Source organism: Amblyraja radiata, chromosome 28 (assembly GCF_010909765.2).
Source record: "Amblyraja radiata isolate CabotCenter1 chromosome 28, sAmbRad1.1.pri, whole genome shotgun sequence".
NCBI classification, from domain to species: Eukaryota; Metazoa; Chordata; class Chondrichthyes; order Rajiformes; family Rajidae; genus Amblyraja; species Amblyraja radiata.
Window position 1 is genome coordinate 20,284,798 of NC_045983.1, and position 16,695 is coordinate 20,301,492.

At 41.5% G+C, this 16,695-nt stretch overlaps 1 protein-coding gene across 10 annotated transcripts in view; it reads right to left on the reverse strand.

The window, feature by feature from the left end:
- The window catches only part of gtf2i (general transcription factor IIi), a 126,999-nt gene that overhangs the window by 33,977 nt on the left and 76,327 nt on the right, over positions 1-16,695 (reverse strand). For all 10 annotated transcript variants that reach the window (XM_033046015.1, XM_033046013.1, XM_033046011.1 and 7 more), the window contains 6 exons: positions 6,143-6,214; positions 5,172-5,355; positions 2,891-2,949; positions 1,152-1,223; positions 870-1,053; positions 645-703 (listed from right to left, as the gene is read on the reverse strand). In XM_033046015.1, coding sequence (XP_032901906.1) covers positions 645-703; positions 870-1,053; positions 1,152-1,223; positions 2,891-2,949; positions 5,172-5,355; positions 6,143-6,214 — 630 coding nt within the window. The remainder of the gene's footprint in view (positions 1-644; positions 704-869; positions 1,054-1,151; positions 1,224-2,890; positions 2,950-5,171; positions 5,356-6,142; positions 6,215-16,695) is intronic.

Genomic DNA, 16,695 nt, shown 5'->3' on the forward strand with positions numbered 1-16,695 from the left:
TGTCATAGTCCAATATGTATTTTTTTTCTTCTTTTATCATAATGAATTATGGTTTTTTTCAAGAATAAACAATGAAAAAGACACAAGAACATAGCTACAACCATTAGACTCAAAACTTTAAGGACGTGGGTTTAAAAGGTAGCCTAATGATTCATGTAGTTCTTATGAAATGCCATCTTGTGTAATGCCATCATTGCAGATTTAGTATTATTATACCCAGGGGTCAAGGTTAGAGTCAGAGTCAGATACACAAGAAATCAGTCAGTCGGATACATAAGAAATCAAGGAGTCTGAGTCGGGTGTTTTCGGTATCGACTCCACAGCCCCGAGTGATATCCAACAAAATGTGCCAGAATTTCTTCAGTTCTCTAACGATGAGATCATCATATCTTTCCTTGATAATTGACACTTTCCCTTATAATAACAAATTCTCAGTTTGCTGTCGCAGACAAGAACTAGAATGGCCAACTATGGCAAGGGCGAAATGTGGCAGAGATCGCATAAACAATGAGCAATGTCGCAGAGTGTTGATCCAAATTTCAGGTTGAAAATTCAAATACAAATTCCTCACTAACAAATATAGCTTTTAACATTTACACAACGTCACCATTTTGAACATGGGTTGAAAACATTCAGATCCTTACCATCAGTGCTATTCCCTTGTTTCAACCCATCGGGAATGTACGGCTCTACTAGGTCTGGCCTGGCGGAAAACCATTGAAATAAGTGTGAGTAATAGCTGTGAAGAACACTTTACAACAAGTAATTGCATTCAATGCCTCATGCCATATTTTAGAACTTTAATTGGACAAAAGCTAATGCCAATTTAAAAGAAACACAAGGACTAAAATTTTAAATTCAGAACTTACTTCTTCACAATAAATTTAACCTTTGCACTGCCTCGAATAATTCTTTCCAGTCTAGGTATTCCAAACCATGTAGGGCTTCTGAAAGGAATTCCATCTGGTAATCCTTCAACATAGAGGTGCTGTGGATTGGACTCAAATAATGGATATGGCACCTTCACTGGTTGTGGAAGATTCAGAGCTTCAGCTGCATGCAACAGTAGTATTAGAGTTAGGTACATTCTCATAACAAATTGAAGTGTTCCAATATTTATTTTATGTTTGCTTTAAAATTAAAAAACTTACCAAATTTTGTATTGAAAATCTCCTCAACCTGTTTTCTGAGTTTTGTAATTCTAATATTCCAATCTTCTTTTCCTGAAACAATTAAAAATTACAACTTAGGTACTTTTGATTCCCCATTAGATTGCACGTCTCGCCCCGAAACGTCCCCCGTTCCTTCTCTCCAGAGATGCTGCCTGTCCCGCAGTTACTCCAGCTTTTTGTGTCTATCCCAACTTCTATATTCAGTTCCCTGACAGATGAAGAACAACATGTCAAAAGCCATCTTCACCACCCTACCCACTTTCAGGGAACTATAAACTTGCAAATATATCTGCTCTACAACATTCCAAGGCCCTACCATTTACTGTGAAGGTCCTGCCCAGGATTGGCTTCCCAAATGCAACACCTTACACTTATCTAAATTAAACTCCATAAGCAGTTCCTGAGCACACTTGCCCAGTTGATCAAGATCCTGCTGCAATTCTTGATAACTAGCTTCATTGGCTATGATACCATCTACTTTTGTATATCTGCATACCACATTGTACATTCTCATCCAAAGCATTGACATATATCAGGGGCCTCCAAACTTTTCAGCACGAGGGCCACATTATATATTTGGCACATTTTTGCGAGTCGTAGGAAAAAATAAAGAAATGTCAGTTTCATAAATTTAATGAACTCAAACACACTTTTATGAAATCTCCATCAATAACGTGTCAGGTATGTCCGACTGCCGATACCTGGAGTCGGGGCTGGAGGAAGAGGCGAAGAACGATCGCATTTTATACCGCTCCGCCGAACACTGCCGCCCCCCCCCCATTGCACCCTTCTTCACGGCGGCCCTGTGATGTCTTGGCTCTACACTAAGAGCAGCTCCAGGCCAACGTGCTCCCCGACTCGAATCAGCTCAATGCCTGTGATGTAAATGCTAGTGCCACTTTGCAACATTTGTACTCGTCATCAATGTGTAAATGCCAGTGCCCTCTTGAGGCCAGGAGTAGAAGCTGCCAGGTTTGCCTGGGCCTAGTGACTGTTGACAAGTGACCTTCTAGAAGTTTCTGTTGGTTGTTGAAATAAACTGTTCTTACAAGATGTCGGACGTGCATTCATTGTGCTAGACTCAACAGGGTCTTACAGCAGACATTACAACGCCTAACTGACACACGCTCCGTCCTGCGCTGATCTTGCTGCAGACCGGATAAAATCTTGTGGCGGCCCGGATGTGCCCCGCGGGCCATAGTTTGGAGACCCCTGACATAGATAACAAACAACATTGCGCCCAGTAACGATCCCCAAGATACAGGTCTCCAGTCCGAAAAAAATCTGCTGCCACCTTTGCTTCCCACCATGAAGCAAATTCTGACCTTTATACCTGCAGACTCGTGTACTGTTACAGGGCTAAATGCAAGTTTGAGGAACTATGCCTTTTCTGTCTTGGCATATTGCATCTTTTCAGACAATACTGAACCCTGTAAGTCGCTCTTTCTCTTTATGAGAATCTGTCTGCTACTGGCTCATTATCACAGGCTGACCAGATGAACAGGTCCTATATCTTTCCTGTTCATACTTATTACATTATGATGTGACTATCTGCCTTGCATCTAAGCTTTTGTCCATTTTTCCCTTGCTGGTCCCAATAATCCATAAAGAGGATTTTAATATCATCACAAATATTGTTATGCATGTAACTTACAAATTGCTGATTAATCACCCAACAAATATCTGTACCACATTTATAACCAGACAGTTTGTCTTACCAGTTGTGCTTGATCTCTGTATATTGGCCTCATTCGATTCATTCACCAGTAGGTCTGATCTAGAAATAAGAATTGATTACATCAGGTGGCTTTGAGTTTAAAAAAATGATAGTTTGGTTATGTTTTGTGAAGAAAGGAAACTTTCACATATAATTTTTTTGCTTAAAATTATTATCGAAAATTCACAATCAACTAAAAACTTCAATTTGCATCAACTGTTGCAAAGGTTTTCTATGTTAATCTGTCACTTGAAAGCTCCTCAAAAACAACTTTTGTATTCATAAAGACTTGATGCAATCATCAACAATGTAAAGACATTTCTAACTAATCAAGTTAACAGCAAAAGGAAGGAAGGCTCAGCGGGTGAGGCAGCATCTATGGAGCGAAGGAAATAGGCAACGTTTCGGAATCGAGACCCTTCTTCAGACTGATGTGGGTGTGGGGGTGGGAAGAAGGAGGCGGCAGAGACAGTGGGCTGTGGGAGAGCTGGAAAGAGGAGGGGAAAGAAGGAAACCTCCCCCTCTCCTGGCACTTTCCCTTTCAACTGTAGGAAATGCTAAACTTGTCGCTTTACCTCCCCCCTTGACTCCATCCAAGGACCCAAGCAGTCTTTCCAGGTACGGCAGAGGTTCACCTGCACCGCCGCCAACCTCATCTATTGCATTCGCTGCACTAGGTGTCAGCTGCTCTACATCGGTGAGACCAGGCTTGGGCTTGTCGATCGCTTCGCCCAACACTTCCGCTCGGTTCGCAATAACCAACCTGATCTCCCGGTGGCTCAGCACTTCTACTCCCATTCCGATTCCGACATTTCTGTCCTGGGCCTCCTCCATGGCCAGAGTGAGGCCCACCGTAAATTGGAGGAGCAACACCTCATATTTTGCTTGGGTAGTTTACACCCCAGGGGTATGAGCATTGGCTTCTCCAATTTCAGGTGGTCCCTGCTTTCTCCTTCTTTCCCCACTCCTTCCCAGCTCTCCCACAGCCCAGTTTCCTCCTCTTCCTTTCTTCTTCCCGCCCCCCCCACCCCACATCAGTCTGAAGGGTCTTGACCCGAAACATCGCCTATTTCCTTCGCTCCTAGATGCTGCCTCACCCGCTGAGTTTCTCCAACATTTTTGTCTACCTTCGATTTTCCAGCATCTGTAGTTCCTTCTTAAGCAAAAGGAAGTATCTAGCCAACACTGCTAACAATCCAATTAGTTTTCTTGACACCAGGGGGTGAACTTTGAAACAAACATTTGTACTTGTGAATTTAATGTTCCCTTGAAAGATTTCTACAATTTTCCAGATACCTTGACCCTAGCACGGGGAAATCAACATGCCACCCTGGAGTCTTCTTCCCGGTCACTGAACCCTATCAACCCCTCTAACTATGGAGTCTCTAATCATAACAGCATCTTTAGTCTCCACACTAATGGTGCAGGATGGTAGTATTTGAGATTTTCAAGCGGGAGGATCGCTTCTGGGTCAGATGTGACATGTACAAGAGTGAAGAGTTGCACCTGAACTTGGGGGGGGGGGGGGGGGGGGGAGAACCAATATCTTGACGGGGACATTTGATAGTGATTGTGAAGGTTTTACCTACTCTGGCAGAGGAAGTGGGACCAAAGGAATTTTGAACTAATGCTTTGCATCCGTTTTCATAGAAAAGGGGGCTTGATGAAGATATTGACATTGAGGAAAAATGTGAAGTCTGAGAAATGATAAACAAGGATACTTTAAGTTGCCTAAAACTATAAATCACCAGGCCTAGAAAGAAATAATGGAGATAAATAAATAAGGCCTAGGCTTTATAACGGCCTAGGCAGTATACTTATTGACAGGGAAATCTTGCACTACCTATCTTCCCGTACTGGCTATCGCCCATCTATCAGTCTGCACCCACAGTGTGACCACACCATCTCAAACACCCTCTGCCTCCTGCATCCTCCACCAATCCTTGCAATCCGAGAGCTGCTGGGGCACTAGACATGTCCCTGACCTCCCACATCATACAAGAGGAGCATACTACTCCACTGATTGCCATCACTGCCCGTTAACATGAAAAAATTCCTACCTTGCATTACATTTGAGTAGGTCTGATTTGATCTGCACTACTTGCTAGAATTTTTTTTAAAACAATTCTTTTTCAACTGAAAGATTAGCAAACAGAACCATTGACTTGTTTCTCAGCAAATTATGCATTTTCAGCTTTTCTCATATTTCCAGCAACCGCAGTGTAGGCTTTCAAAGTTGTACGTTAAAAATGCACCAACAAAAAGTAAAACAACAAACCAACCTTTTAATAATAAACTTAACGTGATTACTTGCTTGCAGGATCTTCTCTAGCCTTGGAATTCCATACCAAGATGGACTTCTAAATGGAATGTTGTCAGGTAAACCTTCCACATAGAGGTCTTTAGGGTGGGATTCAAATCTCCGATAGGGAACAACCATTGCTTGTGTCTGTCCCATGGCTTCAGCTGAAATCAACATCAGAATTGAAATACATACATTTGTTGGTGTAAAATCTATTATGATTGGCATGCCAGTCATGCATGCAAAATGTCAAGATTATTTGCTGAAGTTTCACTTCTTGCAACATTACTGAAGACCGTATTTACAAACACGAGTATTGTTTCAGTTTACAACCGCAGGACTTCAAGTCTAATAAGTTCATGTAAAACCCTTTCCACTTCCTACCCCCAACAGCTGACTACCTTTGTTTCAATTCATCTCTGCAGCATATTTTTTCAACTGTTATTTTTTTTTTTAAATGAATTGTTACTTTGGTGAGTATCACCTGAACGCTATCACAGACACTCATCCATTCTCTAGATACACCAACCCCAGAACTGGTGTTCGCACTTTTCCAGTTTTGAAGAAAGGTCTTTGACCTAAAATACCAACTCTGTTCATCTCCCTGTTGACACTAAGAACTTTGTGTTCGGCACTCAAAGTTTTGAGCTTTGTTTACATTTAGTCAGGGGTTCAACAAATATGAGGAGGGATATTTACATTATCTCTGGCTGCAATGAAGAATCGACATCCAGGCATTGTTAACAACATAGATGAGGAGAGAATACCAGATTGCTTTTATTCCAACTTGCCCCAGTATGAATGGCTTGAATTTGTGTTTGTATGAGATCAATAAAATGTTTGTAGAAGTTCATGATTCTCATTCAAGAATGAATATCATTCAATTTTATGATAGTAGATCAAAGAGAAGAAAATTCAACTAAAAAAAACGTAAGTGTTAAGAATACGTACCATATTTCTTGCTGAAGAGTTCCTCAACCATCCTCCTTAGTTTAGTGATCCTAGTGTTCCACTCTTCCTTTGCTGGAAAATAAAGTGTGATTCATTATAATTCCCTTAAATAATTGAACAATAAGTAACATGCACAAGGGGAAAAAATGTACATCACTTCCTACATAGTTTTTGGTGAAATATTCACCACATTAAATCAAAACTAAGCCTTTCCATTTTTTCATTAATAGATTGGCAACATAATAAAAAAATATTCCTTGCAATATTCCTTTCTTTGTAACAGAAATACAGATACACCACCGATTTTCAGGCACCCTTGGTCCAGAGCCTTGCCAGATTTTGGCTTTTACCAGACCAACAGAGGTCACATCATAATAATTCAACAATACACCTCTGATCCATTAATTTTACCCCTCCAATGTCACGCACGCACCATGGACTTCTAGAAACTTAAAACAAATAATAAATGTGATTTAAATGATGGATGAATACATTAATACAGGTATAAATGACGCAGTTTTATTAGTATAACAAAAAGGTTTTTTTTAATTATTTTTTATTTTTATTTTTCATTTAAAATAAATCAACACAAAAATGAAAAAAAGACGTTAATAAGAAACACTCAAATAATACACAAAAGAAAAATAAATATCAGAAACATAAAATAAATAGAAATAATTTTTATAAAAGTATTTAAAAAAATAAAATAAAACGTATATATAATGCAACCATACCATCAGTCACACACCCCACCCACCCTGGCTAATTAACAGTGAAGAGTGCACCTACACATAACAAACCAGCCCTTAGTCTGGCAGAAGCTGCAAGTCTGTAAAGTACGATAAAAAAGGTTGCCATTTGTGGGGGGAAAAAGAAATCAGTACATCCCCTCAATGTATATTTAATTTGCTCAAGTTTAAGAAAAAACATTAGAACTTTGAGCCACTGTGACACAGAGGGTGGGTTAGGGGATTTCCACTGTAGGAGTAGGCAGTGTCTGGCTATTAAAGATGTAAAATTAATAATTTATTTTTGCACAGTTTAATCGACCCGACTCATCCGGGGCCCCAAAAATGGCAATCAATGGACATGGCTGTAGAGGTATTCCCATTACGGTAGACATTATATTAAAGTAGCCGGACCAAACTTTATATAATCGTGGACAAAGGAAAAACATATGGCTCAGATGACAGTGTGGGCCCGAACATCTATCACATTTATCCTCCACCTCTGGATAAATCCCAGACAGTCTTGATTTAGAAAAATGGACCCCATGTATAACCTTAAACTGAATGAGTGCAAGACGTAACAGTACATGGCCCACCCACAACATTATCCCACCACTCCTCAGTAAGTTGAAGTCCCAGCTCTTCCTCCCAAGCAGCCCTTAGTTTAGAGTTGGACTGATCGCAAAGATCCAGAATGCGGTTATACATCTCTGAAACAATCCCTCTTTGTTGTGTCTTGAAAGTAATCAAACTATCCCATATTTGTCGTGGAGGTGAAGAGGGAATAGTAGAAAAACATTTAGAAACAAAGTGTCTAACTTGGAAGTACCTAAAAAAATGATTAGCTGGCAATCCATACAATGATGATATAAATTGGTAAAGCTGTTAAAAATACCATCTGAAAACAGATCAAGCAAACATTGTATACCTGTTATGCCATACTGAAAAAACAGAATCCAAATGTGAGGGAGGAAACAGGTGATTGTTACATAATGGACCTAAAGGAGATGCAGCTACAAATTTGAAATGTTTCCTGAATTGATACCAAATCTTTAAAGTATTAAGCACAACAGGATTTTTGATAAACAATTAAATCTTGGTTGGAAGAGAGGAATATATAAGAGCAGATATAGAGGATGAAGGAGGGCAAGAGCAGGCTTCCAGTTCGCACGAAGCTAAATAGAAACATAGAAAATAGATGCAGGAGGAGGCCATTCGGCCCTTCGAGCCAGCACCGCCATTCATGTGATCATGGCTGATCGTCCCCTATCAATAACCCGTGCCTGCCTTCTCCCCATATCCCTTAACTCCACTAACCCCAGAGCTCTATCTAACTCTCTCTTAAATCCATCCAGTGACTTGGCCTCCACTGCCCTCTGTGGCAGGGAATTCCATAAATTCACAACTCTCTGGATGAAAAAGTTTCTTCTCACCTCAGTCTTAAATGACCTCCCCTTTATTCTAAGACTGTGGCCCCTGGTTCTGGAAAAAGGAAAATCAACCCAACAACGTATTTTATGAATGCGAGTAGCCCAGTAGAATTGAAAGTTCGGTAAAGCGAGACCACCACTGAACTTACATCGTTGGAGTAATGATTTACAGATCCTCGGGGGCTTCGCACCCCAAATAAAAGAGCTAATCATTTTGTCTAAGGAGTCAAAAAAAATGTTTCATCAAATTCAGCGTCAAAGTTAGGTGCATAGACATTTACTAATGAATCTGATTTTTGTTTAGTGGATAAACTGGCATAAGGAGCTGACAGTTGAATCTTGTATTCAGCATTGTTGCCAATTATGTGTCCTCCTGACCTATTCGACACTTAAAGCAGAGTTTTCTGTAAATTCACTTTGTACTTGCATTTGTTTGCATTAATGTACCTGCAACTATAAGATGTTGACCATTTTTATCAGCAATAACGGAATTATTTTATTAATTAAAATAGCAACCCCTCTAGCTTTAGAATTAAAATTGGAGTGGTAGACCTGACCTATCCAAGAGGACTGCAGCCGATGATGATCTTTAAGTCTAAGGTGAGTCTCCTGCAAAAATACTATGTCAAGAGTTAAGCCGTTTCAGGTGACTGAAAACCCTGGATCTTTTAATAGGATTGCCCATACCATGTATGTTCCAAGTGAGAAAACGAATAGGTGTGCCAGAACCAAGAATGCTGGGATTCAAATTAGCAGAACACATTCATGTGTAAATGAAGAAAGCAAATGGATCCAAAGAAAGCCAGGATGGCTGCCCCACCCCCCGCCCCCGCATACACAAACCCCCATACACACGCGCACACACACCAAAAAAGTCTCCAAAAGTAAGAAACGAGAAAACAATTGTTGCCTCATAACTGTGGCAACTCAGAGAATAAACTAAGCCAACCCTAAGAAATAACTCCCACAGACTCCTAAATGTGTAATAAAAGGCACAACTAATAATAAGAATATCCCATATCGGTCAATATACCATAATATATTTTGGGGGCCTAATATTAGTGCAAAATAAAGTATTATCACACAACAATTTAAACAAGTTAAATTCCCCCTGCGTCTAAAAGGAAAATTGCAGTGAAGATGAACTAATGCAAGTCGAACAGGAGTAAACAAGTGTCTAAATGTAAACAAACATCAAATGTGAACAAATATTTAAATATAAACTAAAGGCATGGATGCATGACATTATTGCAACATATTGTACAACATCACCCAATATTCATCTTGTTGACGCACGCCTTGGCATCCTCCGCCAAGTCAAAGTCTTTCTCCACACCTTGGTAGCTGATCCGGAGTTGGGCCAGGTAGAAAAGACCATAGCGAACCTCCTTCACGCCACGCAGCTGTTTTCTGACCTCGTTGAAGGCTGCCCGGGCCACCTTAGCAGTGTGGTCATTGAAAATGGAGATCGTCATATCACTGGTATCAATCTGTCGAACCGGCGTAAAACATTTACAGTCATTGATGGGTCGTGGTCGCTCACCGGGTCGCGGTTTCGGCTGTGTGGATCTATGCGCCCGGTCCAGTAGTGGCTCTTTGTCCAGCTTGAACGCGTCCTTAAGCAGGGTGGCGATAGCAAGTGAATTGACGACCGTCTCCTCAGGAACCCCCACTATTCTTATGTTGTTGCGGCGCGATCTGGATTCGAGGTCCTCACATTTTTTGTCCAAGTTAAAAAACTCAGCAGTTAGACGCTTGATCTGAATCTTCAGCTCAGCAATCTCGTCCGTACAGGCAGCAAGTGACTCCTCCATTATCCCCACAGTACCTTGGAGTATGGCCAACTCAGTGTCCGTAGCAACCTTATCGTTCGCGAGTTGTGTTTTCACTGCTTGAAGGTCGACTCCGATTGTGGACAAATCACCCCCCAATGCTGCTCGTAGTTCGGTTTTAAAAATATCTGCAACGTCCTGTCTCAAAGATGTCAGTAATTCTAGCTTCAGGGCCTCCATGTCGACAACTTGCGGTCCTGCCTTCAGCGGGGTAGAGCCATGGGGCGGGGTCGAGGTACCTGTAGACGTGGTCTCTTCCTGCGAATTAGGCCTCTGTTGTTGAGCCGTACCACGAGCTCTGGTGCTTTTAGTAGCCATAATAACTCGTCCAAAACATCAAGAAGCCAGCACAAAATCCACTGGAGTATCTTTCCTCAAAATTATTATCAAAAAAGAGCCGATGAATAACAGTTTTAATCGAAATCTGCAGGAGACTAACCTCACATCCTACTCAATAGGTTGCTCAGCAGTGCCCCCTACAAAAAGGGTTTATTGATTACTGTACATACTCTGTAGCTCCTTCGTGGTCTACAGAAAGTTTTTCACCACACACTTTACGCATGGAAATTCCATAACGCTTCTTAAACCTTTGAAGCCATCCTTCACTATAGTCGCACTCATTTTCTAATTTAAGTTCTTTATGGAACAATTTAACTTGCTTTATTAATGTGCTACCAACAAGTCCACTCCTTCACTCCGACGATGTCAAAACCATTCCAATCATCACTTGATCATGCTCAGTACTCTTAACTTCTTTCATAGTTTTTCTACTACTCATCTGCTTCTTGGAATCACTGTCAACAAAGAATGTAATTATTTTGTCTGTGTGCTTCTTTACATCGTAAATAGTTGACGAACCAATATTATACGCATCAGAGTTTCCGCACGAAAACACCATGGTCGAGTTTGTTCAACAGTTCTTTCTTGTTTTGTATCAATATTAACGTGCTTACACTTGACATCACAACTGTCAATTGGACCTCGCTTAGAAGCCATAGCTAGGGTTAAATGTAAGCAAAATAAGGTAAGAATCACACAGCACCGAGGGATCACCACCAACAATTGCAGAGGTAAACAATTAACTTTTTCGGGATGGAGGCAGACGTCCCAAAAGAGCGCCCGTCACATGCAATGCCATCTGTGGCTGCCCAGTGAACCAGTCTGGCGGTCGCAGGAATTTCAAGTGCACTCTCATAATTTGTCCGTATTAAAAGAGGTGCCGGACCATCAGTTGCCGGAAAATCGGCGGTGTACCTGTATTTGCTAAACTGAACTAAATGATAATTGCCACCTAGCCTCCCATTCAGCCACCACCGAGCTCAGCAGCAATGTACCACATACTGCAGAGAAAGGCTGGCTGCCCTACACTAGAAATGCCTAGTGTAGTAATGATGATCCTATTCATTTCAATAAGCCCACTGATCTTGTGGATAAAATCAAGATACAGGATACATTTGTCACATGTACCAATTGGTACAGTGAAATGTGTTGTCACCATACAGCCATACGAATAATAAAGAGCACAGAACACGATGGACTTTAACAGACATCCCCACACAGCGGAATCAAAATTTCCCACTGTGTGGGAAAGCTCTAGATTTCAGTCATCCTCCTCCGTTGTTCACCCGTGGTCGGGGGGCTCCCGAACCCCTCGCAGTTGCCGTCACGGGCAGCCCGATGTTCAGGCCCTCACGCCGGGATGATGGAACTCCGACGTCGGAACAGAAGAACCACCTCAACGGCTTGGACATCCGAATCGGCCACTTCCTACCAGAGTCCGCGGCACCCAAAATCCACAGGCCTCGCTGGGCGGAGATTCAACGCTGGCGGCCCTTGGCAAAGTGTCCCAGGACTCCTCCAGCTCCGAGATGTTGAAGCAGCAGGCCCAGCACTCCCGAGCTTCAAATGGCGATCCAGGAAGGCATCCGCCCGCTCCACGGTGAATCCACCGCCGCTGAAGCTTGGTCCGGTCCCTGGCAGGAAAGGCCATGCCAATCCGGTTGGTAGGCCGTGAGGAGGGGGGGGGGGCATGGACGCAACTCGGAGAATAGTCGCATTCTCGCCAGGAAGTGACTGGGAAACGTTTCCCCCTTACCCTACCCCCCTCCCCCACATAGAAAAACGAAAGAATCCTCCAAATCACTTTTAAAACACTCAAAATAAAAGATTGAAAAACACAGACTGTAGGCAGAGGCTACAATCAATGCGGCGCCCCTAGTGGAGATCAACTGATGAGATACACGTCCCCATGTGGTCTAGTTCATGATTTGCTCAAGGCTAGTATTATAGGTATCACAAGTATTTGGGAAAGTTAATGAAATGTTAGTGCCCATTTCATAGAGAATTGAAACAAAACTGTTGTGTTTCTTTAGTTGTGTTTGGGAAAGGTCTGACCACATCTGGAGTACTGTTTAGTGGTACTCTTATTAAATGATATATGTCAAGTTTATTGAAAGCAGTTCCACAAAGGCTCACTGACAGGATAATTTGAATGGTTTGATTTCCTTACACAGAAAGATAAAACAGTAGGTACACAAATAAGCTGGAGAAACTCAGCGGGTACAGCAGCATCTATGGAGCGAAGGAAATAGGCAACGTTCCTTCGCACCATAGTTGCTGCTGCACCCGCTGAGTTTCTCCAGCTTTTTTGTGTACCTTCGATTTTCCAGCATCTGCAGTTCCTTCTTAAACACAAGATAATACAGTAGTTCTGAAGTATAGAAGAGCCAGAAGGATAATTGGACCATAAAAGACCATGAAATGATAGAGGTTGGGAAGTTGATTTCTCTTATGGAAGAATCAAGAACGAGGGAGTCATAATCAAGGTTCCTTTATTTTCAGTATTTGGTAGTATTCAGATTGTAATTTTAATAAGTTTTCTTTTTAATTCAACTCTATTTGAAAAGTTTCCAATAGAGATTTAGAGTCACAGAACTATACACCTTGTCCAAGTTAGCATAAAGCACTAGTCCTGCATGTGGCCCCAAGTACTATTAACTCCTAGCCATATCTGTACAAACATATTTTTTAAGTTGTAATTGTACCCACTTCTACAGCTTCCTCCAGCAAATTGTAGGACCATTCTAGATAAGACTATCCAGATTGGGAAAAAGTGCATCTATGCCCTATGATAGTAACACCTCAGCCTCCTGCAGGCCAAAGAAAACATTTGCATCCTATCCAAACTCTCCTGATTATGGGGCTGTCCCACTGTACGAGCTAATTCAAGAGCTCTTCCGAGTTAAAAAAACCCCATCAAACTCGTGGTAAACACGTAGAATGTACGTAGCGGCTACGTCGGAGCTCGGGACGTCTCTTAGCGGCCCGTAACGCTAACGGTAGGTACTTGGGAAACACGGTAAGCTCGTGAAGATTTTTCAACATGTTGAAAAATGTCCACGAGAGCCCCGAGTACCTACGAGTGGATATTACCGTAATTCTCCGAGTTCGAATCAGGGGAAACTCGGGAGAACTCTTGAATTAGCTTGTACAGTGGGACAGCCCCATAACTCAAACCCACAAACCCCGGTAAATCTCTTCTGCACCCCTTCCAACATAATGACCAACTTCCTATCACTGTACAATGAGAACCAGAATACTCCAATTCGGTTCCGACCAAGAACTTGTGCAGTTGCATTATGCGCTATATCATACACAATACTCTTCCCCATGAAGGCACAATGTCGAACCTGACTTGCCACGTTTAGGGAACATGCACTTGTACTCCCAGATCTCTGTTTCACAACAAACTCAAGACAAACAGTGGCAATATATTGAAGGTTTAGAATCACCCGAGGCCAACTTGATACTTGAAGCTCAGTCTGCCCCACAAGACACTCTGTATCCTGAAATTTGCTGAGGAAATCAGCATTTATACGCAATCCGATTTTGCAGATTTTAAAATTTTTATTATTTTATGCTCGGTCATACCAGACTTGCGCCGTCGGGGTAGCAGAGCTGCCGAGTTTTGTCAGAGCATTTCAGTATTCTAGTACCTGAAAATCAGTATTTTGCTGAGGATATCAGTATTTTTACGCTGTGCCATTTTGCTGGAAAAAATGTTTTTTTATGTGCGGACATACCCATGTAAGAGTACAAGAATGCATAACTTTGCTACCAATTGGCATGGCTTCTATGTACCTTACTTGACAGTGCATTCATTGCCATCGCTTTGTATACTTCTGTTTGAACGGCTGCTTCCTGCTTTTAGCACCAGATGATGTAGAAGCCATTTTCAACGCCTCCCTCCTTCCTCTGTCTCCTTTTTTTTCTCCCTCTCTCCCTCCTTCTCCTTTTTTTTCTCCCTCTCCCTCCCCGAACAGTCTGCGACCCATAGCGCTATGTGTCAAGGCAATAGCGCTGCAGCTGGTAGCGCTATAATTAGAACCCATAGCGCTGTTCGTTTAAATTCCCACACGCTAAAGCGCTGTTTAAACCTGTAGCAGATCAAAGCTTACAAAAATAATCATCCAGATCTTGAAATTTAAAATACTAATAGATTTAATCTGCTATAATTTTTAGAGTTACAGCATGACTTTTTATATCCTTGCATTTTAAGCAACAAGATGAAACAAGAAGTCGGGACGATTTTTAAAAAATCCATATTTTACAAAGCAAATCCGTACATCCTTATTCTTATCGCATTTCCGTATGAATACGGAAAATCTGTACTACTTGGCAGCTCTGGGGTAGGCAAGGTAGGCAGTGCCTACCCTGAATAAAATTATAAAATGGTAATTATTAAATATAAATAGTAAAGGCACCGGAAAATTATGCTTACCTAAGAGATCGGTCTCTTAGGTAGGCATAATTCTCCTGTGCCTTTCATCCGCAGTACATTTAACATGCGGAAGTATGTGCTACTCACTTGCCGTCCATGCTGCTTCAAGCCATCAGTGGCAACGGTCTATAAAGGCAGCTGAAATTCTGCCTTCACACCGTGGCAAGTGTTAATTGCCACGGTGCGTGCATGTGCTGCGCAAGTTTCTATGCGGGTTTTTCAAAGATGGATAGTAATCTTAAGAGTTTCCCTAAGCAAACTTATGAGGAAAAGATCAAAATAATTAAAAATGGCAGACCAACGCCAGAACTTAAAGAACTTCAACAGCACAAAGAAACAAAAATAATTAGAACATTTAAAACAGCTTGGTACCACAGGAAAGAGTGGCTATACGGTTGTATTTCAACAAATAGAATGTGGTAAGTAAATTTCTTTGAGCTATGTTTAATTACTTTAGAAGACAAATTACTTTATAAGTCGACTGACAAATTACTTTGTTAAAGTCGAGAGAACAATCTGCGCATGCGCGGTTTTCAAGATTTTAAAAAAATGCCGACTGACCAAAGATACTGACTGCCTACCCTAACTAATTACTCACGGCACGTGCCTGGGTCATACCCATGTAAGAGTACAAGAATGCATAACTTGTTTACTGTGTATTTCTAATACAGTTTATTGTGTATCATATGTCATAGCTGCTTTCTTGCATTTGTCCAGAAGTTTATCATTGAAAGTCATTTGGTACCAACGTTTCCCCATGGTCTGGGGAAACGTAAAGAGGCTGGAATCTCTCTATATCTCGTTCTTTCTCGCTCTCTCTATGTCTCGTTCTATAGATCTTTCTCTCTCTCTCTCACCCTCTCACCTCAACATTCCCGGAATCATTTGGCGTTTTGCAAAGACAACTGCATCTGCAGTTCCTTCCTATTGAAGAAGAACCCTGGCCCGGAACAACTCCTACATGCATGATATTCACCTCCAGAAAAATAGTAGGAAGTATTGGCCAGGGGTCCAGGAGGCCGGTTAGGCCCCCCCCCCCCCCCCCCAGTGGGGGTTCAGGGGGCTCCTGCATTTTCAATAAATTGAAAGTGATTCCCAAGCTTTCTGCTAGTTTACATAACAGAAGCTTAGAATTTTTCTAACACATAACCAGTAAATAACCCCCAAAAGATTAATATTTCATGAAATAAATGACTTCATACAGCTAGAAAAATCGTTACAAAAAAAATGTTACCTGAAATGTCCCTTTGCCTAGCACAGTGTGCAAACAGCAGAGAAAAAGTGTTGGCTGCAGCCATCTTCTGCTTCAGCAAGGGTAGCTGGTCGGTAATTGGACGCAACCCCCTTACAGACAACAGTTGATTGGCCGCCAAATAATTGGGCAAAAAAAAAAGACAAATAGGAAAACAAAAAAATCAGAATTCAGATTTAAATAGGAAGAATATCACGCCTGATTTGCAGTTCCTTCCTATTGAAGAAGAACCCTGGTCTGAAACAACTCCTAATCCATTCACTCCACAGATGCCGCCTAGCCCGCTGAGTTCCTCCAGCACTCTGTTTTTATTTAACTCTGAAATTGAAGATAGACACAAAAAAAGAGAGAGAGTGAGAGCCTCTTAACCCCAAGTAGATAAACGCTTACAAAAACAATCATCCAGATCTTGAAATTTAAAATACTAATAGATTTAATTTGCTATCATTTTTAGAGGTACAGTATGACTTTTTATATCCTTGCATTTTTTAAGCAGCAAGATCTCAAGTCAAATTCACCGGGTTTATTACA